The sequence below is a fragment of the Silurus meridionalis genome, chromosome 26, assembly GCF_014805685.1.
Source record: "Silurus meridionalis isolate SWU-2019-XX chromosome 26, ASM1480568v1, whole genome shotgun sequence".
NCBI lineage: Eukaryota > Metazoa > Chordata > Actinopteri > Siluriformes > Siluridae > Silurus > Silurus meridionalis.
Window position 1 is genome coordinate 18323520 of NC_060909.1, and position 23544 is coordinate 18347063.

At 41.2% G+C, this 23544-nt stretch overlaps 2 protein-coding genes across 6 annotated transcripts in view; both read left to right on the forward strand.

Annotated features, from left to right (window-relative positions):
- si:dkeyp-34c12.1 (uncharacterized protein LOC570187 homolog) overlaps nt 1-8903 on the forward strand; it is a 25274-nt gene extending 16371 nt beyond the window's left edge. The window contains exon 11 of the mRNA XM_046840741.1: nt 8809-8903. The gene's annotated coding sequence lies outside the window, so the exon portion shown is untranslated. The remainder of the gene's footprint in view (nt 1-8808) is intronic.
- col8a1b (collagen, type VIII, alpha 1b) lies at nt 1704-23544 on the forward strand. 5 transcript variants are annotated; one of them, XM_046840744.1, is made up of 6 exons: nt 1704-1882; nt 1968-2077; nt 19749-20046; nt 20666-20701; nt 20809-20844; nt 20939-23544. In XM_046840744.1, exons 2-6 carry the CDS (start codon nt 2075-2077, stop codon nt 22837-22839), a joined length of 2274 nt encoding a protein of 757 aa, XP_046696700.1. In that variant the 5' UTR covers nt 1704-1882; nt 1968-2074; the 3' UTR covers nt 22840-23544. The 5 variants fall into 5 exon arrangements, with proteins under 5 accessions (XP_046696700.1, XP_046696704.1, XP_046696701.1 ...); XM_046840748.1 differs by lacking the exons at nt 1704-1882; nt 1968-2077 and adding an exon at nt 8883-8903; XM_046840745.1 differs by lacking the exons at nt 1704-1882; nt 1968-2077 and adding an exon at nt 9241-9384.

Sequence of the window (23544 nt, forward strand, 5' to 3'; positions counted from 1 at the left end):
CCTCGTTCCAGCGAGTTTGTGGTTTTTCCTATGTATTATCGCCCTGTAAACCGGTCACACATCCATGGAACTATCGATCTCCATGATCGCGCCAATATTAGAAAAGGAAAAAATAATAATACACAGCCATGTTTAAGGCTGTGCGCTTCTGTTGAACGTTTTCATGTCGCATGATGAGGAGAAGCTCGGAATGTGCCCAGATGTTCTCGAGCTGGAGAAAGTGTACGGCAAGCTTGCGGTTTCTTGTGCGGCAGGAAATGTATGCTCTCTCTGGCTAAGAAGCAAGAACTTTCTCTTTCCAAACACTGCTTTATTACTCGCCATGTTTCGATAAGATGTGCGTTATTCCCTGCTGTGATTTCAGCTTGGACAAATACAGCTGGAGCTGCACTGATGCAGCTTATACAGTTGTTCTGTGAATATAAAAAACTACTTGTCTATTCAGAAACACGTTCAGTGAATATGAACCAGTAATGAACTTATTTTAAAAATGAAGAAAAAAAAAAGGAATTTTATATTGTTCTTCCATTATTAACAATCTGCAGTGTCTCAAAGGACTGTCAGGAATTGTATTTGTCGGAAAAAATAATAAAACCCCGAAACAAACCCTTGCTTTTACAAGAGAGAAGTCCTAATAGGTCTAAACGCTCGAAATGATCCAGGCACCAGATTTGTGTATGTGTGTATATGTGTGTGTGTGTGTGTGTGTGTGTGTGTGTGTGTGTGTGTGTGTGTGTGTGGGGTTAGGGCTTCTGTTCGCTTTCGCATGTTATGCCATGACATCATGAGCATACCGTGACTCAATTCACGCCGTGATGGTTTAATGAAGGTCTCACCCCACATACACTTACACACACGCTTCATCCAAACAGTGCCCACATTCACCTCAGTCAGGTTCCTGTGAACCAGCAGTTCTAAAATTTAATGGTCCGCTGAGAGCCTATTTGCAGTCCTTTCTCGCTGTTTTTCTTATTTTCGCCCAATCGAGCTCTGAGCGCCCCACGCCACACCACTTTCCTTGAAAATGACTCGGGCGGCCCTGTGGAGGGGTTTTGTTTTTGGCCCTGGCTAAAAACAGGATGTCGGAACCGGTGCCCAGAACCGTTTCTGAAAACAGAGCGCCGAGAACGGAACGGGCTACTTGTAGCGTTGACATAGGAATTAACCTAACTTAACGAGCCGCTAGATGACAACGTGCAATTTATTATTTTATGACTATTTTTGCCTCACGTGAGCATAAAATATAGGAGCTACCGTGAGGTACGATGTGGCACTGTTTAGACTAACAGCTCATTCACGGGGGCATGTACCATGGACGTGACGCGTATTCCGCTGAGCTAAATCTAGTAATACAAAAAAAAAATCTTTAACTTTAATGGAAGGAGTCTCCAGTGTCAGGGGTGATGCTGTGAGAGGCTGCCAATAAAACATCAGTACAGTATATGTACAGCATATAGTATATGCTATTATATATGGTGTGTGGTTTTTGACCATTTCATGTTTACTGTTATTCTAAGGTCCACTCCACTACAAGATGTTCCACTAGATTTGTGCTTTTTCAGGTCATTGCACAGGGGCATTGTCATGCTGGAACAAGTTTGCTTCTTCTGGTTCAAGTAATGGGAAAATTTCATGCTACCGCATCGACAGGCAGCTGTGAGCCTGGAGTATATTCTGCCTCGCCGCTTAATCTGGATGCAGAGCGTCTGCCAGAAGTCTAAAACGTAGCTATAAATGTCGAAATCTCGTTAGACGCACACCATTCCACGTATTAATGTAACCAAAGACAAAAAACGCCGTCTTCCAAAGACCACTCTGCCCCCGTGCAGAACAAGGCCTGGCTCCAGGCAAAGCAAATCACCACAGGAAGCTGCTCAGCCAGGTAATGACCCACTTCCTGCCAGCTGGGTTTGTTTTCGTGCTGCTGTTTCTGAGCTTTCGTAATGTTTTTTTTTTTAATCCTTCAGGCCCGTCATTTCTCTTACTGTCTCGCACAACAGGCCACTAACACGCCGAGACGAGTCCAGCCGAGCGCTTTGGTGCAGCCACAAACTCCCGAAGCCTTGACAGCTTGATGGTGAGTAAATATGGATGTGATTAGCAGAAAAATAATAAACCACACGGTCTGTCAGGGAGCTTGTTAGTGGCCGTCTGGGTGACGACGGGTGAAGGTTTTCCGCCGTTGCTACACGAAACCCTTGTGTGGAATGCTACACTCGGTCCCATTATAGCTACAGCTCTGTCATGAGAGGGGAAAACGAGAAATTAGCATTTTTCTTAGACACGTCAATACTCCTCCCAAATTTAGACGGCCTTAGGAGAAGGCCGTTAACACATTATACAGTATGATCAAATGTTTTAAAACCACCTGTGTGTTTCTTCTCGAAACTGTTTGCACAAAGTCGGAGGCACACACTCATATCGGACGTCCGGATGTGCAAGAATGAAACTGTACCTTCGCTTGAACTAGGAGGTGCAAACCTTTTCCAGCAGGACGATGCCGATGTGCTAAAAGCCAGCTCCGTGAAGATCTGCTTTACATGGTTTAGATGATGTGAAAGATCTCACCTTTGTAGCTGAACAATCATAAATCTCCACAAAAATCAATAGTGGAACATCTTCCCAGAAGAGTGGAGCTTATTATAACAGCGAATGGGGAATGCGGAGTGTGTTGTTTGAAAAGCACATACCAATCTTATGGTCAGGTGTCCACAAACTTTTGCCCTTATAGTGTATATGTAGATATTAAATAGAAGAGGGTAAACTCAAAATTATCATCAATACCAGGTATTATTCAATAAAAACAAGTTTTAGGTCATAACATTATACTTTTTTAAAATCATAGACTTGATTGTGTGTGTGTGTGTGTGTGTGTGTGTGTGTGTGTGTTCTGTGTGTCTGATTGTCTGGGTCATTTCCGTGCAGGTGTGAGCGATTAGTGGCAGTTGTGACCCGAGACATGACATTAGTTGGACATCTTTTTGCATGAATGTGCGCAGCTATTTTTCCACGAATTTGTCTCCAGGCGAAATCGAAGGCTGAGGCTCCTTTTGAGAAAAGTTCATTGTGTTCTAGCACAGAACAGGGAGCAGGGAGATTTCTAATGATGTCATTTTCTGGTGTAAAGAAAATAGAAAATAGGACGGAGAAAATGTCAAGCTAAAACTCTTGACCTGAGCAGATTTTTGTCCTGATTGTTTGGTGTCCAGACCTGGTGATGAAAATATTTTGGACAACACCGACCCAGAATTCACATTTATTACACAAGATTTTTTCAAAACACATTTAGAGGGAAATAATGATTAAGTTGTCCATGTGCAAAACATTTACATTTGTCTATAGACTCAATGTCTCCATATACCCTGTAATGTTCCTTTCCAACTTAAAACATTAAATCATGTTTTATTTGTACAAAATACATTTTCGGTACTGCAATAAACCTTTGACTGTCAGGAAGCTCCAACTCTAACTGCCAACCTGTATGATTTTGCTGTAGTTTTGTTTTTCAGGATCTTTCTTTGTTGACATTAGTTTGAAAAGCAAACAACGATCCAATACCTGTGTGATGTCTGTTTTGTTTCTTGCATTTTGATTGAGATAAAGCCCTAATTTTAGGTAAAATTTTGTGAGATTACTCACTTTGTAGATTGCATTTAGGGAAAGCGTTTTGTGGAGCTACATTGGAATTCTGTTTCTGAAGACATTGAATACATAGTGACATCAGAATTCGTCCTATAAAGTTACCGTCATTGGAATAAAATCTGTCGTTTTTTCAACTCCTTTGTTCCATATTTGCTCTTACAGCCATCCTGGTTATTCTGAGGTCCATCTGTCTTCAGATCAACTTTAGCAACCGTGCAAACAAGTCTTTCAGTGAGCGGTCCAGCTGTGCCTGGCGTGAGCAGCCAGTAAACAGGGGTGAAAGATTAATAGTGGAGTGAGGCCATGGAAACTCTGGAAAGGGACGGTCCATGAGGGAATGGTCTTAGCCTGTATTTATCAAGTGTCTCGCACTAGAACGGGTGATAAAAGATAACAATATGGACTAAACGATTTAATGTTGGTGTAGGATATGAATTAGCAATTAAAGGCATGTTAGGTGACACTAACGCTGAAGTTTATGGAAGCAGGCAGAGGTTTAGGACAGTTGTTGAGGTAAAGAATGATGTATCATCTTGTCTTGTTGTTGGCAAATTATTGTTGGGATAAAACACTTCAGGATGTGCTATAGGATACTGATTTTGGAGCAAATAAACAAATAAATATGTATAAAATCACATTTCTAACTCCTCTGTCCACCTGGTGAACCAATCCAAGACAGGTTTGGTGTCCAAACAACCTGCTCAGGAAACTCAGCAGGTCTAAAGCTTGCAACTCCCCCTCACCCCTTTGAACACCCCACAACCTACAATCGAGAGCAGATGAAGCGTTTATATGTATATATTCCCCCCCCCCCCGATAAATGCTCGAAAGCACTACATCCTGTTTTCGAACTGCTCTTCATTATGACATCACGCGACTGCAATGTATGAGAGACGTGTGACAAGGTCGGTGATTGAGGAACCCTTCTTGAACTCGCACAAACCCCATGTGTGTTTGCTGGCCTGCAGCGCGCACGACTAAATCTTTATGAACCGTTTTAATGCCGGATCAGAGGAACCTGGCTTGTTTTCCGAAGGAATCGGACTGAACCTGAGCCACTGTTCACAATGACGGCGTGACACTTTTCTTTCATCTCGTCTTAGGGTTTGTTCTCCTTTTTAAAAAAAAAAAAACAGTTGGACAAAAATAAAAAAGTTTGGGGAAAAATAAAAAATTAAAAAAATGTATATATATATATATATATATATATATATATATATATATATATATATATATATATATATATTTTTTTTTTTTTATAACTGGCCTTGGTAAGATGTTTTTGGCACTCCTGGCAAGTTTGGAAGGTAAGGAGAAGAATACTTCCGCTGTTTCAGAGTCGCCTACTACTGTGTTTTTGGGTGGCGAGAGAACTGAGGAAACTGAAAGCACAGACAGGACCCCAAGCTTGAACTGGGGATCGAATAAGAGCTTTGTATGGAGTTAAGTTCTTGGACAAGGTTCCCACGGTGAATACCAAATACTTTACATGCTCCCTGGATCCTGAAATGAACAGTTTCAGTGATTGTCGAAAACTAACCTGAGGCTCACGCCAACACAAAAAAAAACGCTTGAACTGTTCATCGGTTGTGTATCCATGCATGCATTTACAGTATGTATTCCCATGAACCGTAATTGTTGAGGGATAGTTGGAGCAGACGAGTGAAGAAAGAGCCCTAAAGGTATAACTTACACCGTCCTCTGGCCATTTGCATGAACACACAAGTGTTTATTTCTACACGATGTAGACTTTCCGGATTCATTTGTATTGTGTGCAGTGGCCCCTAATTGTGTCCTGAATTGTGAATGGGGCTGTGTGACAGACTTGGACTCCAGCCTTCTGTCTCTGATCGCCAAAGCTAAGGAAAAATTGGTTGTGTGTGTGTATGTGTGTGTGTGGGGCTAGACTGAGTTAGTTCTGGCCCAAGCTTGAGCATTAATTGCCATCGAGGTTTTTGGAAAAGAGTGCCGTCTGAATTTTTGAGGGGAGCGACGCGATACTGCTGATAAAAGGTTCTCACCGAGAAAGACAACATTCCTGTGTCGTAGCCAAACCCGACAGCTGCAGTTCCGACTACTGATAACAGGGGGCTCCCTTACACAGAGAGGGCAACGATATGAGCAGAGATATGATCCAGGTGCGCACTCTAATCAGTTATGTATAAAAATGACCAGATTGTACACTTTTTCATTCCTCTTTTTGCCTGACGTTGGACAATCCCCAGAATATCTAAAAACCTACAAGCTTGGACAAAAACAAAACAACCATCCCCCTTATTTAAATACTCTAGAGCTTTTCCTGATCTCCCGATGAAACGCCTGGAACATGATTAAAAAATTGCTGAACTTGGGACGAACTGATCATTTTGCTCAACTTAATGACCTCACGTCTAGCTTTTCACATTCCCAGGCTTTTGGGGCAGATATGCTCATTAGACACTCTCTACGGTGAGCCGTGGATGAGTGTGAACGGCCCCGGCGCAGAGACCGTCTTGGTGCTAGCGTGTTAGCGGATTAATACGATGTTTACAGAACATTTATGGTTTCATGCTGGTTTGTGTTAAAACAAACATTCAAAGATGATCCCATCTGGGCTTGCATGGAATCCGAATTTCATAGTATTATTACCCTGTGGTTTATAGCTATGCAACCGATGACAGACAAATTAGTACCATTACCCGAGCGCTCAGCGCTTTAATGTTAAGATGTTAGCCTCTAAGACAGAATGTTTTCTTCGTGCAAGTCCAACATCGTATTTTAATAATGAACAGAGTTTTGGCCAGTTGCTTCGAAGTAGGCCAGTGAGACAAGTAAACACTGTTTTTTTTCCCTTCTGTGTTTGAGAGTTTGAGACTGTCCTTACAGAAACTAAACAAACCGATTGCAGTTTATGGGTGAACCTAATGTTCACTCTTTAGCTGAAAACGAAGCCAACAATCCATTTCTACATTCTCAAACCACTGCTGTTTGGTTCTGATTTGGAATGAAGAACTGTCTCTGCAAATGGCCGCTAGCATGAGTCACTAATGCTACCTGCCAATGTGGCTAGATTAAAGCCTTCAGATAAAACAACAGGAAATATGCAAAACTCTTAACAAAGCTGCAGTTTGCGTTCTGTCTGGCTAAAAGAATGCGGTGAACAAGGATCACTCTTTCCTTCCTTGTTGTTATTCCAGAGATGTTCATTTCTCTTGTTTGATTAATGCTAGCACTCTTGTGCGTAAGAGATATTTAAAGAATAAGAGGTTTGTTAAAAAAATGCTAAACTGTGAAGCTGATATAAATTTTTTTCCTGCATTAATGCTGAGAGTGCAGAAAGAAAACATCAATAATTCCAAAACTGGAAGGAACTCTACTAAGCTAAAACTATTTGCCCAAGAAATTATTGTGCACTTAAAGGGTGTTTCAGGTAAACAGTGCATTCCTGTTAAAGTGTAGAAATCGCTCACTTTCAGTTATGCTAGTATTTGAAGAAAGACTGGGAATGTGGAGAATGATGGCAGGTGTTGGAGTTGGACTGGGAGATGCAGAGGATAGAATGTGTTGAGGCAGGATTAGGAGATGTAGAGAATTATAAAAGATGAAAAAGTGTAAAGGCAGAACAGGGCTGTAAAATGAATAATTGGAGGTGGTGATGTATGACTGGGATGTGTAGTAAATGAAAGCAGGTGTTGAGGTAAAAATGGAAGGTAAAGTGTTTGAAAGCAGGTGTTGCGGTAGAAATGGAAGGTATAGTGTTTGAAAGCAGGTGTTGAGGTAGAAATAGAAGGTATTGTGTTTGAAAGCAGGTGTTGAGGTAGAAATTAAAGGTGTTGTGAATGGAAGCAGGTGTTGATGTAGGAAGGTGTTGTGAACAAAAGCAGGTGTTGAGGTAAAATGAAAGGTATAGTAAATAAAAGCAGGTGTTGAGGTAGGAAGGTTTAGTAAACAAAACCAGGTGTTGAGGTAGAAATGGAAGGTATAGCGAATAAAAAAGGTGTTGAGGAAGGACCGGAAGGCATTGTGAGTGAAACTAGCTGTTGAGGTAGGACCGGAAGGTATTGTGAATAAAAGCATGTGTTAAGGTAGGAATGGAAGGTATTGTGAATGAAAATGTTGAGGTAGGAAGGTTTAGTAAAAAACAAGGTGTTGGGGTAGAAATGGAAGGTGTAGCGCATAAAACCAGGTGTTAAGGATGGACTGGATGGTATTGTGAATGAAAGCATGTGTTGAGGTAGTAAGGTTTAGTAAACGAAACCAGGCGTTGATGTAGGAAGGTGTTGTGAATAAAAACATGTTGGGGTGGGACTGGAAGGTATTGTGAATAAAAGCATGTGTTGAGGTAGGACTGAAAGGTTAATTGTGAATTAAAGAAGGTGTTGTGATTAGACTAAAAGCTGTAGTGTATGAAAGAAGGTGTTGTGGTCTCTGTTAGTGTTAGTTGTTGTGTTACTTTGGTGGTACTGCGAGTGAACGGGGCAGAGTAAAGGACTGGTGTGGGGTTCAATCATGATAATGTGGCCAGTAGTATTAGAGGACGCTGAGGAAAATCTAAGCAGTCGTTGGGTTCATCTGGGAGGTGTTTAAAATAATGGTAATGGTATTGTGAGAAAGTGATTTGGAAAGATGTTTGCGTAACCCTAGTAGGAGTTGGTGTAGAAAGTGTTGGGATGGGAGTAGTTAGTGGAGAGTCAGAGTGGGTGTATGGTTTGAAGGTGTTATGTTGTTGATAAATAGCTGTTGGAGTAGTTGGGGACAAGGTGCAACGTAAAAGGGCATGGTCGTATTTAAGTCTCATAGGGTGCTATGTATCTTCAGATACCAATAGAGTAATTGAGCATGAACTTCCACGTGCATTAAGGCTAATTTTTCCACCAGATGTACTGTATAATATCACTGAAACAGGGAAGGGAAGTGCAAAAGCTAAAGACAGAAAGTACTGAAATAAAGCTAGTAGGCACTAATATTTCAGGAGGTGCTGGAGAAAGGTTAATGGCCCAGTGTTTACACAGACATGGTCGGATCAGTTGAACGAGCCAGGGATGCTGTTGAGCTTCACGGCGCGAGCTGGAAGCTGAGATGCTTGAGGCCCTGTAATGTTTCGTTTGCATGAACAGATCCAGAGTGCAACATGGTAGGTGGCAACATTACAACACAAACAAAAACGTATTTTCATATTTTCGTTAGTGCCTGCAAATTGGAAGCAGCTGCTGGACCCAGATCCCAGACAGATCCTCTTTTTCCGCTGCTAAGTGTTCGTGGCAGCTCTGGACTGCAGACAGGTACTGTATTATTGTTGTTAATGCGGTTTTACACATTGTTCCTGAGAAGGAACGACTCTAGGTGACGGGTCTTACCAGTCACGCAGGCCTATGGACACTGAGTTACACCCTGTGTTTTAAATCTGAGGCTTTTACTTGCTTTCATTTCCATATTTACTCTTTCTTTCTGTTACTCCTTCTCTCTTCCATGTGTAATTTGTTTCTCTCTCTTTCTCTCTCTTTCTTGCTCTCTCTCTCTCTCTCTCTCTCTCTCTCTCTCTCTCTTTTCTCCTCCTTCTGTGTGAATGGGCCAGATCCCTCCCACCTGCCCATAAAAGTCTCCAGCATGCTGCATGCAGTTTAAAACCACAGTTTGGTTTGTGCATCCCTCTGCCGCAGCTCCACTTCATTGGAAGAAAGAAAAGTGTGTGAGTGTGTGTGTGTGTCTCAGAGAGAGAAAAGAGTAAGAGATCGAGTGAGGGACAACAAGAGTAGGAGAGAGGTAAGCAGAACCTGATGCATGTCTTTAAAGTGAAAACACAAGCGAAGGGTCGGATTTTTTGGCTCCTGGGGAACGGTTGTGTAACACGGACACGGCCACGGGAAGCCGGAGATGCTCAGAATGCTTCGTCTGTTAGACGCGTGTCAAATTGCTGCGTTTCATAACCAAGGTGATTCCGAAATTGAGAAGCAGGCCAACGGTGGCTGGTTGTCGGATTTGGCGTGTTTTCTAGTCAGATTCATTGTCAGGGTTTATTATCTTTATTTAATAAATACATACCAGGTCCTATTTCTTCGGGTCGAAGCAGTTAATAGGATCATTTAATTCAAAAGCTGCATCAGCTATTGACCTACAGTGAAAACTTGGAGTTTTAATATTGTATTGAACTCCATGCACATGAAAAAACAAGTTTGGTTGAATCCTGGTGAAAAGAAACACGAAACAATTTTAAAGTTAAAACAGAAATTCTAGGTTCAGCTCAATACTTGAAGCAGCATGCGGCATTTGTACATCATAACCTCCTCCTCAGGTGTAACAATGTTTCAGCGTATCAACCGAAGAACCAATCGGAAATAAAAGCAAGATAAAAACGTACCAAGCTCCGAGGTGGCCCTGGCACTGATCAGAGCACCGCTCGGCTTTTCTGGCCTCCGCGTACAGCCAGCAAAACGACGTGACTCATTTACAACACGTGTTCCTGATCAAGCCGTGTTTTTATGTAAATGAAACCTGCTGCTCGTCAGATTCCCGTGAACGACCTTCGTCTGCCAGTAGCAAAGACTTCTCCTCTGGCTTTGTTTAAAACATTTCGCCCGTTTAATCCCTGTGTTGAGATGCGAAGGCTGTAGCTGAAGCCACCCAGGGCCGTTGCAGTGCTCAGACCTACTGTAGGAGAAGACCACAGACATTCCAGCATGAGTCAGAATTAGCCAGCAACCTAGTAAAATGTTGGGTATAAAAATAAAAAAAAAACTAGCTTGCTGATGTTAGTGTTAAAACAACTTCAGCTCTCTGAAAATAAAAGATCTCAAAGCAAAGCTTCACGACCCCTAGATGATGAGGAAAATTGACAAATTTAGCTAATTTGCTAGCAGGAAATAATGGAACTTTTTTAGCTGCGAAAATCTCCTTAGATATTAATAATCTAACCACCATGACTGAAGCTAGGAGGCTAACATGACCAAAGACCCTCGCAAAGCCAAACTAATTAGCTTATTTTAGAGAAAACCATCAGGAAAACGTTCCCAGCTAACTTTCCTAAACAAAATCATATTTCAATATAAAATAATGAAATGACAGTCCTCGGAGTACAAAAATCAAGCTAGTTAGCTAATAAACAAAAGAATCCCAAATTCTATTTATATTAGTCATGATATAAAATGACATTTTTGTCAAATTAACTTCCAGGAAAGAAGCTAGCTAGTGAATATAACCAGTCTTTGTTTTTAGGTCAAGCCTGGATCACACAGAGTCATTGGGGAAAGATTTATTGAAAACATTTTTTTCTGAGGTGGACTAGCATCACTTGTGCCAGATTCGCTTTGTAGAAGACAGAGGACGTGTCTTACGTTTAGATTAAGTGGAAAATCACATTGTGTAAAATGTTTCAACAATTATTCCTTCAAAATTGAATTCTGTAAAAAACACAGAGTTTATCATTCTCTCAGTATTCAATCAAATGTAGATTAGCGTAATTAGCATTGTGTATCAAATGTAGATTAGCGTAATTAGCATTGCTTTATTAATAACATCACTGAGGCGAAAACATAAATCACACGTCCCTCTCTCACTCTCCCCTGTTCTCTCTATCTTTTTTTTTTTTTACTTCTTTCTCTCTTATTTTACTCTTACCCTGTTTGTTCTCTCTCTATAAGCTCTTTCTCTCTTTCTTTACCTCTACCCTATTCTCTCTCTAGCTCTTTTATTTCTCCTTCTCTTCTTACTTCTCTCTCTCTCTCTCTCTTTACCTCTACTCTCTTCTTTTTTTTCTAGCTCTACTCTGTTCCTCTGCTTTTATTTCTCTTTTTTACCTCTAGCCTGTTCTCTCTTTAATTCTCTATCTCGCTCTAGCTCTACTGTTTTCTCACTTTTTATTTCTTTCTTTCTTTCTTTCTTTCTTTCTTTCTTTCTTTCTTTCTTTCTTTCTTCTTTCTTTCTTTCTTTCTTTCTTTCTTTCTTTCCCCTACTATATTCTCTCTCTTTTAGCTCTATATCTCTTTCTAGCTCTACCCTGTGCTTTTTAATTCTTTCTTCTTTTATTTCTTTCTCTTGTTTTACCTGTGCATCATTCTCTCTCTCTCTCTCTCTCTCTCTCTCTCTCTCTCTCTCTCTCTCTTTACCTCTACTCTCTTCTCTTTTTTTCTAGCTCTACTCTGTTCCTCTGCTTTTATTTCTCTTTTTTACCTCTAGCCTGTTCTCTCTTTAATTCTCTATCTCGCTCTAGCTCTACTGTTTTCTCACTTTTTATTTCTTTCTTTCTTTCTTTCTTTCTTTCTTTCTTTCTTTCTTTCTTTCTTTCTTTCTTTCTTTCTTTCTTTCTTTCTTTCCCCTACTATATTCTCTCTCTTTTAGCTCTATATCTCTTTCTAGCTCTACCCTGTGCTTTTTAATTCTTTCTTCTTTTATTTCTTTCTCTTGTTTTACCTGTGCATCATTCTCTCTCTCTCTCTCTCTCTCTCTCTCTCTCTCTCTCTCTCTCTCTCTCTCTCTCTCTCTCTCTCTCTCTCTCTCTCACTTTTCTCTCCCTCTTTTTTTATTTCTCTTAATCGTTTTCTACCTCTATCCTGTTCTTTCTCTCACTCCCTTTACCTGTACTCTATGCTCTCTTTTTATTTTTCTCTATTTACCTCCTACCTTATGTCTCTTTTTTTCTATCTCTTCTCTTTTTTGTTGCCTTTACCTCTCTCTCTCATGTGTTATTTTTATGGCAGATTTACTTGTATGTATAGGAGAGAAAGGTATGTGCGTAGGTTCCTTTGCCACAGCAGCTTCACCCCGGGATGATTTGTGATGAATATCGGAAATATCTGCCGTCTTTATTTTTCAAACATGAAATGCGTCAGTGTTCCGGGGAAGCAGGTACAGCTAATCCAGCACCGCTCCCTCTCTGCTCCTTCCTTCCAGGGGAAACACCTGTAAAGTGTTTCACCTCGCACGCGTTCAGGATTTCAGCGAGTCTTAACGATGATGGTGATGACGTTGGAGTTTGCGAATATGAGCAGACCCCTTCCATTTCATGTTGAATAAAACTTCAGCCCAAAGAAAAGTATATGTGACGTGTCTGGCTTTCGTTTCGCCACTGCTATGGAAACAGTAGCCTATTTTAAAATTTTTGCTTCCTGACCAATCAGAATCAAGAACTTTGCAGCGCTGTGGTACAAATTTAACCGCTAGTATGTAATGAAAAAAATGTGAAGAAGATTTTAGAGTTAACATTTCTGGGGAAGAGAGAAAGAGGGACAGGAAGATGGAGAGAGACAGTAAAATGAAGTAAGAGACAGAGAGAGGTGGATTTACAGAGATGAAGCAAAAGTTAGACAGAAAAGACAATTAGATAAAAGAAGAGCAAGAGAGAGATTTATAGAGAAAAAAGAGAGAGGGATACAGACTGATGGAAAGAGGACAAGAAAGGGGCAAATAAATGAGAAAAGGAGGTGGACAGAAAAAGCTGGAGAGAAAGAGGCAGATGGAGAACGAGTAAAGAGGAAAACTGTCAGAGTAAATAAGAGAGACAGAAAAATAGATAGAAGGAGAAAGGCAGACGTAGAGATCGAGAGATGAGACAGCTAGACAAAAGAATGAGAGACAGAGAGAAAAAGCAGGAGATAGACAATTATATAAACAATGAGAAAGTGAGATGGAGAAATAGACAGAGATATATATAAAAAGAGAAGCAGAGAGAGAGAGAGAGAGAGAGATTAAAAAGTGATATGGAAAGGGACAAAAAAAGAGAGAGACTGATATATAGAAAGAAAACAGGAGAGAGAGAGAGAGAAAAGAGAGAGAGAGAGAGAATGTGTTTTACACATGCAGTTTGTGTCGTTGGCTTGCTGTCAGTTCCGTCAGCTGATTCTACATTCCTGCACAGTCAAGATACACATACACACACACACACACACACACAAAATTAAATATGCACTGAATTATGCTTGCACGTGTGTGTGTGTGTGTGTTCCATGTTTTCCAGGTTTGTCATTATGGTTTCAGTTAATTGTTATTCGCCCTTACTTGTGACTGTTTGCTTGATTTCCAGTATGTCTGTGTTCAAATGGCTTGTGTGTGTGTGTGTGTGTGTGTGTGTGTGTGTGTGTGTGTGTGTGTGTGTGTGTTGGCTTGCATGCTCACCAAAGCCTTTGCTATTACGTAGAATTTGATTTCAAGTATGTAAAAAATGAAAAAAGAAAAAAAAAAAAAAGACACACACACACACACTCTCTCTCTCTCTCTCTCTTTCCTACAGAGGTCAGTAGAGTGCAAAGCCAGACTACAGTGACTGGCAGCCGTGTGTGTGTGTGTGTGTGTGTGTGTGTGGTGTGTGTGTGTGTGCGTGCGTGTGTGTGTGCGTGTGTGTGTGTGTGTCTGTGTGTGTGTGTGTATTGCTTTCCCTTAATTCTTCCTTCTGCCAAAAAAAACAAAATCTCACAATAATTCACATTGAGTCACTGGAACGATTTAACCGCCTTGAGTCAGATGAGTTTAATTTCTTAAACTATTTATTCAGATCATCAAGAAGTGTGATTGTTTCAACCTACAGAATGCATGAAATTAGTTATAGCCAGTTTATCACTTGCATGGAAACAAAATCCTTAAGTACTTCATCACTGTACTTAAATATTTTTGGTGGGTATTTATTATAGTAGAGGTCGGCATCGATAGTTGATTGCTGGAGTCTATAGCGATAGTTTTTCCAGGTTGCGTTATACAGAAAGAGAGCGGCATGTCTTATAATTTAATTCATATAATTAATATAATATTAATATAATATTTATATATATATATATATATATATATATATATATATATATATATATATATATATATCTTGTTAAATGTGGTAGCATGAAATTCTCTCTTTACTTAAACTACAAGACCCCAAGCCAGCTCCATGAAGATATGCTTTACAAGGGTTGGAAGTGTGTGGATCCTGAGGGAAGATCTTGAGTGGCCGGCTCTAGAGCTGACCTCAACCCTATGGAACAGGATGAATGTGAATGCTGCACCCCAGGCCTCCTCACCTTACCTTCATTTTGTATCTGAATAAATCTCACACAAATCTCCACAAGCACACTCCAAAATCTAGTTGAGGAACTTCCTAAAAGAGTGGAGGCTATAATAACAGCGAAAAGGGACGAATGTGGAATGAAATGTTCAGAAAGCACAAACTAATCTCATGTTCAGGTGTCCATAAACTTTTGTCGCTGTGCTCCATTCAGAACTCGGCTCTCTTAACCCTTTTCCCAAGAGTCCCAGCAAATCCTCCTAGCTACTGTGTGCTTTACAGTGAACAGTCAACTAGTTCCAGAATGCAAAGTCTTTTACGTTCCTGTGACCCACCGATTCAAACCTCGCTCGTAATTATAAGGCTGATAATCTGTAAAAAAAAAAAATGTTTTAAACAATCATGGAAAGACTGCATAGAAATTTTTTTTTTTTATTCGAGGATTAGACTACAGGGCGGATCGTATCGCAGATAATTGCGGGTGAAATTGCCGCGCATGTTTTCCTCTGGCTGGGTCGAGCGGATTTGCTGTCAAACCCAAAAGAACGCGACCTAACAAAAGCCTCCTCTCTTCTCTTTTGGATTGGTGTCTTGGCTACTGAACTCCACCTCAAGCTCGCAGTAAATAAAAGCTTTTCACGATTGGCCGATCGTCATGATCATGAAGGAGCCATGGAAGGGGCATGACATGAGTATTGTGGGGTTCTTACAGGGTTCTGAACAAGCGTTTTTATTGTTGAATTAAATGGTATTGTCATAAAAAGTATTTATTGCACTGTATATTCATTAATTACCAATTTTCAGTTATTGTGTTGGAAATACAATCTACTTTTTGAATGTACTGAACACTAAAAATGGTATCAAATACAGATAAAGGTGTAGAATTGTTGATACGGTGGTGCTTTTAGTAAGATGTTTATTCAACGTTTGTGGAAGGAGACTCCGCGGTCAGTAATTTGCAATAGCTGGAACTTTAAAACTGAACAACTCCACATTCACGCCACAGTTAGAAACAAGGACTACTAGTAAAGTCAGGTACCAAATTAGGTGAGGAGGCCTGGAGTGCAATCGGAGCAAAAATCCATCCCAGAGGTGTTCAAAAGGGTTGAGGTCAAAGCTCTATAGCAGGCCACTCAAGATCTCAAAGCATATCTTCACATTATCATGCTGGAACAGGTTTAAGTCTCCTAGTTCAAGTGAAGGGAACCTTTAATTCTACCACATCCAGCGACGTCCACTACAATTGTGTGTATTTATCTTTGGGTAAACAATTTGGGAAAGAACCACAAATGGGTTGAAAAGGTATCATTTGCAAGGTAGTATCACAAAAAACTTGCTGCCTAGCTAGCATAACTAACGTTCTTTACAACTGTAAATAGCTAGCTATAAAGACATGCTATAGTCTAAATTACAATTATGCTATCTTTTGAAAGCAAAATGTTGAAACTTTTACCTCAGAATTCCCAGTACTCTAGCGAAGGAAAGTTCCAGCTTAAAAGTTCTTAGCTTAAAAGACTCACAAGCATTTTTTTTTCCAACCCAGGAGAAAGCGTGATTGATTTTGACCAGCGATCGTTCTTCATATGGTTTAGTTTTTTTCTACATGAAATCTTACCAAACATTTTAAATCAATGAAACTGAGCTTGTCATTTTTATAAAATATGCAGACACGGATACGGATCTTGCTAATCTGCCACACTGATGCAGCTGAGAGTCAAATACTATAAAATAAACAGCTTAGATTGTTGGAATGAGGTTTCCATAGTTGGAAATCTTTGGATGAACTTGCATTGCAAGTGCAATGCCGGAGAAATTGCTCATATATGCGAGTCAAATCTGATTATTAATAGCCATAAAAGAGGCGATTTGGAGAGTTGACTCGTTCGCATCATTGCGGTAAACAGTATTCTCATCTCATCAAGTGTTTTTTCATACTAACATGCTCTATTATGTGAGTTTTTTATTCTAGTATACATTCTACTGGAAAACGTTCCTGCTCGTTCACTACACTAATTCCTTTGCTGCTGAAATTTTAGTGTGGAAACTTCTAACCACATGTTTTCTATCGTCCCCTTTCCAAATCGATACAAGAACAGAGGAAGATTCGCAGCTGTATGGACCGTCTTCAATTCTGTTAAACGCTTGTCGAAATCTCGGCAAGGAACCTTTAGACTTCCGTCTAACCCCGGTGCCACTCCTGCCGCTGACCAGATGTCATAACCGCGGCCTCGGGTTCTTCGGAAGTGGCCGATCTTCAAGCCGAGTTGCGTGTTCTTCATTTCCTCGTGTTCATCTTTTCAAAATGTACCAGGCACACACGATTAGCATGCTGTCGAAACCAAGAAACACCTCATTCGTCTTCCTTGATGTAGTAAAGGAAGAAATCGGATCACACGTATGGCTTTCATAAATCAAACGTCCTGGCAGGCGCCCACTGTTCTGAACTCGAGATTTGTTCTCCTTTCCAGGATGGTTTTAAAGACCCTCGTGTTTTTTTTGGGGGTTTTTTTTAGCGTGAAAATTGCATAATTGAATCCTTTCACATTAAAAGTTGTCACTTCGTTCTTGACTCCTAGATAAGCTCTTTATAACATAAGGCATATATTTACATTTATAGCATTTAGCAGACACCCTAGAGCGAATTACACAAATGAGCAGGTGAGGGTTGAGAGCCCTGCTCAAGGGCCCCACCAAGTGGCAGATCGGTGCATCTCGGATTTGACCTTCCGATCCAGAGTCCAATGCCATGATGTATACTTAAAGAGGCTTTGTCCAACTTCAAATAAATATACCTGAAAGCACCTATAGAGACCCTTCTTGACACATTCATAAGCACTGCAGTGATAGATGGTCATTTCAAGTGGATTCAGCTATGTTAATCTTCAATATACAAAAAAATCTTACATATAACACAACGTAATATAAACGCATCACAATTTAGAAAACATCCTTAAGCCGTTGATTTTTAGGGAACAGTGAGGGTGCAACCTTAAAAGCTGTGCGTGAACTCCGTAAAGTGTGCCCTCTGTTGGCACAAAAGGAAACTTTCCTGGCACGGTGTTTTAATTTCCTATTGCTATGAGAGACAAGAAAATGTGTAAGCAAATGAAAAATGTGAATTATCTAGCAAAACTGGGATTTCATTTGGCCATTGAAAGAGTGGGGGTAGGTGTACGAGGGGTGTTCAAGTCAAACCGGAACTTTCACAGCTATACAAAACGGACGCTAGTGTGGTGGTACTACACGCAGTAGTAAGTGGCTAGTGTGTCTTATTACTAGTTGGCAGCGCATATGTATTTCTTTTCCCTCCAGGAATCCATGTTGTCTAAATTTAATAGCCAAAATCAACATGCATGTCAAACACCTACTAATGTGCTCTGATGATACAAAGGAACATATCATCATTGTGCATTTGTGGTTCCAATCATGTAATCAAGCAAACACTTACAAATGAAACAAAGGTTTCTACAAAGGTTTATCGGATAATGAATGGTTTCAAGCTTCCAAATAGTGTTTCGCATTGAACCCTTTCTAATGGGTGCCATAGCCTTGAAGGGTACAGCCGAAAAACCCTCAAGGGGATGCTGACCAATTTTAGGTTCTACGAGCTGGAAAACAATGTTGTAGATTGGATGCTTGATGGAAAAGATCAACCCAATGGCGATCTTTTTTTATATGAACTACATATTAAGCAACAGTCACATTTGAGAATTCTCTCTGCAGTGTGCAAAAAATGATATCATTATGTATTAAACTTTGATTGGGCTACTGCCCGATAACACAAGTGCCACTCATAATTAGCAGGGGGAAAGAAACCCAGCGCAGGATCTTAGCACTGGCTTAAACACCGAACCTTGTGCGATTCATCATTAGCATGAGGAACTCGTCAAGTTCTGTTTTCTTATAAATGAAGTGTCAAAATGTGTTCCAGATTAGCCATAGTTTCCACTGCCAGTAATGCTCAATGCAAGACATTCTCTCAGAGGAGAAAGAGTGCTCACATTAGCTGGGGTCCCACTGGTTGCTATGCTATTTTTAGACTTGATTCGTTTAGCTTGAGCTTGCTATTAGAAGTCTGCATTGTACCACTCTTGTTTTTTTTTCTTTGTCAAATTAAATCATTCAAGAAATCATCATGAAAAGTGGACCGTGATGCCTTGCTGTTTTTCAAAGACTTGAGGTTCAGACCTGTTACATGACTAACTCAAGAGCTCAAACACACACGCATTCATCCAGCGATATAATCTGATGAATTTGTAGATTTCTGGAACATTTTTACAGGGCCTTCTGTTAAAAAGAACAGAGGCTGGATTATTTTGCAAACCCGTAAGTAATCACACTGGATCCAGACTTTAAGACCACAAAATACAAGGATGGTGTTAAATTCAGTTTATGAAGTGCAGACTATTGAGACATTCTTGTTTCTATATCAACAGTGTTTATTTAATATTTTGTGGAAGACATTACCAGTGGGAGCATTTTAAGAATTAAAGCTGAAAATTGGTTTTCCAATATCTTTAGGTCATATTTTAACAATGTTCACTGTAACTAGAAAATGGATAAAAGTATGACCAAATTGCTGTGATCTAAAATGCTAAAACTTTTGGGTCATGGCACCAACCCTTCAGTGGTTAGGATGCTGCACTTCTAATCGGAAGGTCGTAAGTTCAAATCTCGGTGCCACCAAGCTGCCGCTGCTGCAACTTTGAGTTCTTGGGTTGTAAAAATAATAGCAAGTCGCTCTGGAGAGGGATGTTTTCCACATACCGTAAAAAAGCAAACAATTCATTTCAAAAGTTGTGCGTCAACACGCATAACTTTGAGCTCTTTATTAAAGCATTTAAGCAGTCCACCCTGTCTGAAGAGAGAAAGATTTATCAGCTGTTTACCAGCTGAAAGCCACCTGTTGCACACAAGGGACGTATTTTTCACAAGTTGTCCAAAGCTTTGGCGCTTATCTGAGAGTGAGAGTGGAGAATTTTATGCTATTTTATGATGATCATTTCGACTAAAACAATGCTCTCGGGAAGCCGACCTGGGCTTACCCCAGAACATTTTGGTCTACTGAATGTTGACTCTGTTATTGCTATTTTTCTAGAAAGAAAATGTGCATCAATTAAATTTTTTATTTTGCTTTTCAATTTAGCAGGACATGGCCATGCATTTCCACTACACCTGTGGATTTGCAGTATTGGTACAGCTTTACCTGCTGCATAATGCCGAAGCAGGGGCATACTACGGGCACCAGCAGCTGGCCCAGCAAAACCAACCACTGCCGCAGTTACCTCACATGCCGCGGGGCAAGGAAGGGATCCCCCAGCAGCAATACTTAGGGAAAGAGTTGCCTCATCTGCCATATGGAAACGATATGCCCATACTCCCATACTATGGAAATGAACAACCGCAGATTCCCTATCCTTTGGCAAACCCCAATCTAGGCAAAGGTATGAATATCGTCAAATCACATTTATGTCACATCACATTTATTTTTTGCTTGGACTTTCTACATGAAAAAAAATGTTTTTTCAAGAAAGGTGGTGCATTACTTTGTTTTGCAATTAATTTAAACCAGATCTAGGCTCTACAGCGCAGCAAGGCATCTGCCCACACTTCGTTTGTAGACATTTTTGTTTTTCCGTCTTGCCCACATTTGCGTCATTCATGCCGTTGCTTGCCATCTCGTGCTACAATAAAGCCACAGAAAAGCTCAAGTTCATTAAATTAACTGGCCTACTCTTGCCAAAACAAACAATCTAGGAACTGTGACCTGTACATGGTTTGCCCACACAATATTTCACATTCTTAACAATCAACTGTATATCATTCAAAGAAATATAGCATTTTTAAAAAGCTGCATAAGCTGGCACTTTGACAGTTTCAAGCCTCCACATCAAGACATACATTATCTATACTAATTGCAGAAAACCTATATTATAACTAATAATATAACTAATAACCCTTAGAATAAAAAAGATTTTAGCTTTACTGTATCAATCTTCTGCTTTATTTATACAGCTACCATTTTTTTCATCAAGTCTTAATGATGTTACATTTTCTCCTTAGGTGAAAACATTCTCCGAGGTCAGAAAGGTCCCTCAGGTGAGGCATCTTGCTATTCTTAAACATATTTATTATCTATTGTTCATCTACTACAAAATCGTTTGATGCAGAACATAGGTATTCATAAAATATTGCTTTCCTATCAGCTGAAAACATTCTCCGAGGTCAAAAAGGTCCCTCAGGTGAAGTCTGCTGTTTTATACCTTGAATATATCCATTAATGTCTTTTTTTAGACAAATAGCACATATACTAAGAATATTTCATTCTACCCTCAGGTGAAAATATTCCCAGAGTCCAGAAAGGTCCTGCAGGTGAGGTTGGCCCTATGGGACCTCGAGGACCCCCAGGGCCCTCTGGACCACCAGGCCAGGGGATTCAAGGAGTTCCTGGAAAACCAGGTCTACCAGGCCCTCAGGGATACCCTGGGATTGGAAAACCCGGCATGCCAGGACTGCCAGGAAAACCTGGAGGGATTGGAATGCCAGGACCAAAGGGTGACATGGGTCATGGTGGTGAGGTTGGACCAGTAGGCTTGCCAGGACCCCCTGGTCTTCCAGGCCCATCTGGGTTACCGGGTCTGTCAAAACCAGGTGGACAGGGATTACCTGGACAGCCTGGGTTTCGCGGTGAACCTGGACAAAAGGGCGCTCCAGGGCTTCCTGGGCTTCCAGGACCTAAAGGTGACTTTGGACTTGGTCTTCCAGGATTGCCAGGAGTAAAAGGACCACCTGGGCCTCCAGGGATACAAGGACAAGGAGGATTACCGGGAGTTGGAAAGCCAGGTTTAAACGGACTACCTGGGGCCCCTGGAGGTCCTGGTAAACCTGGTGTCCCTGGAGAGCAAGGGTTAGCAGGGCCTCCTGGTGAAGAGGGACAGCCAGGGCCTCCAGGCCTTCCAGGTATTGGCAAGCCTGGTTTGGATGGTTTTCCAGGACCATCTGGTCTTCCAGGTGGAAAGGGAGAACCAGGTCCTCCTGGATTCCCAGGCGGTCCAGGTTTACCTGGAGTTGGTAAACCTGGATACCCTGGACAAAAAGGTGACAAAGGATATGGTGGCTTACCTGGGGCTCCAGGTCAAAAGGGTGAGAAAGGTCATGGTGGATTTCCTGGAATAATTGGCCCAACTGGACCAGGTGGTCTTCCTGGTCCACCTGGTCACATGGGGCCGCCAGGTGGCATTGGCTTTCCTGGACAAAAAGGAGAGGGTGGTGAGGTTGGGCCAAAAGGACAAGCGGGTCTTACAGGTGAACCAGGTCCTCAAGGACTTCCAGGAAAACCAGGGCTCCCAGGAGAAGGTGGACAACCAGGACCCAGAGGCTTACCTGGACCTTTAGGCCCTCAGGGTGAAAATGGACACAAAGGCTTACCTGGTCTTCCTGGAGTTAATGGCAAGCCTGGACCAAAAGGGGAGGTTGGTCTACCAGGGGACAAAGGTGGACAAGGCCCGATAGGAATCCCAGGATTTATGGGGCCAAGTGGACCAATTGGACCGCCTGGACTTCCCGGACCAAAGGGCGAATATGGACCACCAGGGAAGCCTGGACCACCAGGTGAAGGAAAGTCTGGTATTCCAGGCCCAATGGGTCCACCAGGAAAACCAGGTCCTGGTGGACTTCCTGGTAAACCTGGAATACCCGGCTTTCCCGGACCACCTGGTCCACCTGGGCCTCCATCTGGCAATGGCGCTGTTCTTCCTGAAGTGGGTCCAGGACTTGATGGGGCCATGCAAGGCGCTTATAAGAAACACAAGCCTGGAGAATTCATTGGCAGGAATATTCTTGAGATGCCTGCCTTTACTGCTCAGCTAACGGCACCCTTCCCACCCGTTGGCACGCCTGTAGTCTTTAACAAGATCTTGTACAATGGCAACCAGAATTATAACCCTCAAACCGGCATTTTCTCCTGCAGCATACCAGGAATTTACTACTTCGCATACCACGTCCACTGTAAAGGGGGCAACATTTGGGTTGCTCTGCAAAAGAACAATGAACCGGTCATGTACACATACGATGAGTGCAAAAAAGGTTATCTGGATCAAGCGTCAGGAAGCGCGGTACTGCCTCTACAGTCCGGAGACTCTGTCCACATCCAGTTACCTTCAGATCAAGCGCCCGGGCTTTACGCTGGTCAATATGTCCATTCGTCCTTTTCTGGATATTTATTATACCCGATGTAATGTGCTCACTTTTATCCCGCAGAGGTCGGCGAGACAAAAAATGCACACAGAGCAAAACAGAGTTTCCAATCAAAAGGTTCAGTCATCTCGATTTCATCAGTGTTCTTCACTTGTGAAGTGAACAAGCGGAGTGGAGCGGGAAGTTCCAAAGAAAAGTTCCAAAGAAAAACTGAACGTATATTTAGGTGAGGGGCTTCGTTCGGAGATGTTCCTCGCCATGCAGTCTTATATCGGCTACATTTACATATCAGCGCAATAGAATACTCGAATCGCAAGCCCACACTTCTCCACATATTACCTGCCACAGTATTTAGATCATAAAGGGAGAACATAGGCTAATTATCGCATACATACCTAGCATATTTCAGTTCTTTTCCATATGCACTCTTTACAATAATCAATACATTAGCTCATTGTAATCTCATTCTTTTTTTTTTTTTTTATGGTGCAACACATTTGTTATGGTATATTTTGCTTTCCCAGTTACTCAAACGAGTCCAAATCAAGAAACAAGGTCAATTTTGTTTACCGATTCAACCCGAGGGGGAAACTTGTGAAAGGTGTATATGTGTACATGTATATATTTCCTTTTTTCTTTTTTCTTTTTCTTTTTTGAAAAACAGGATCAACGTAGTATCATTCCATCACTCAGTCATATGTTACATCTTGGCAGAGTAGGATGCTGAAAAGATTTCTGTCTTGGGG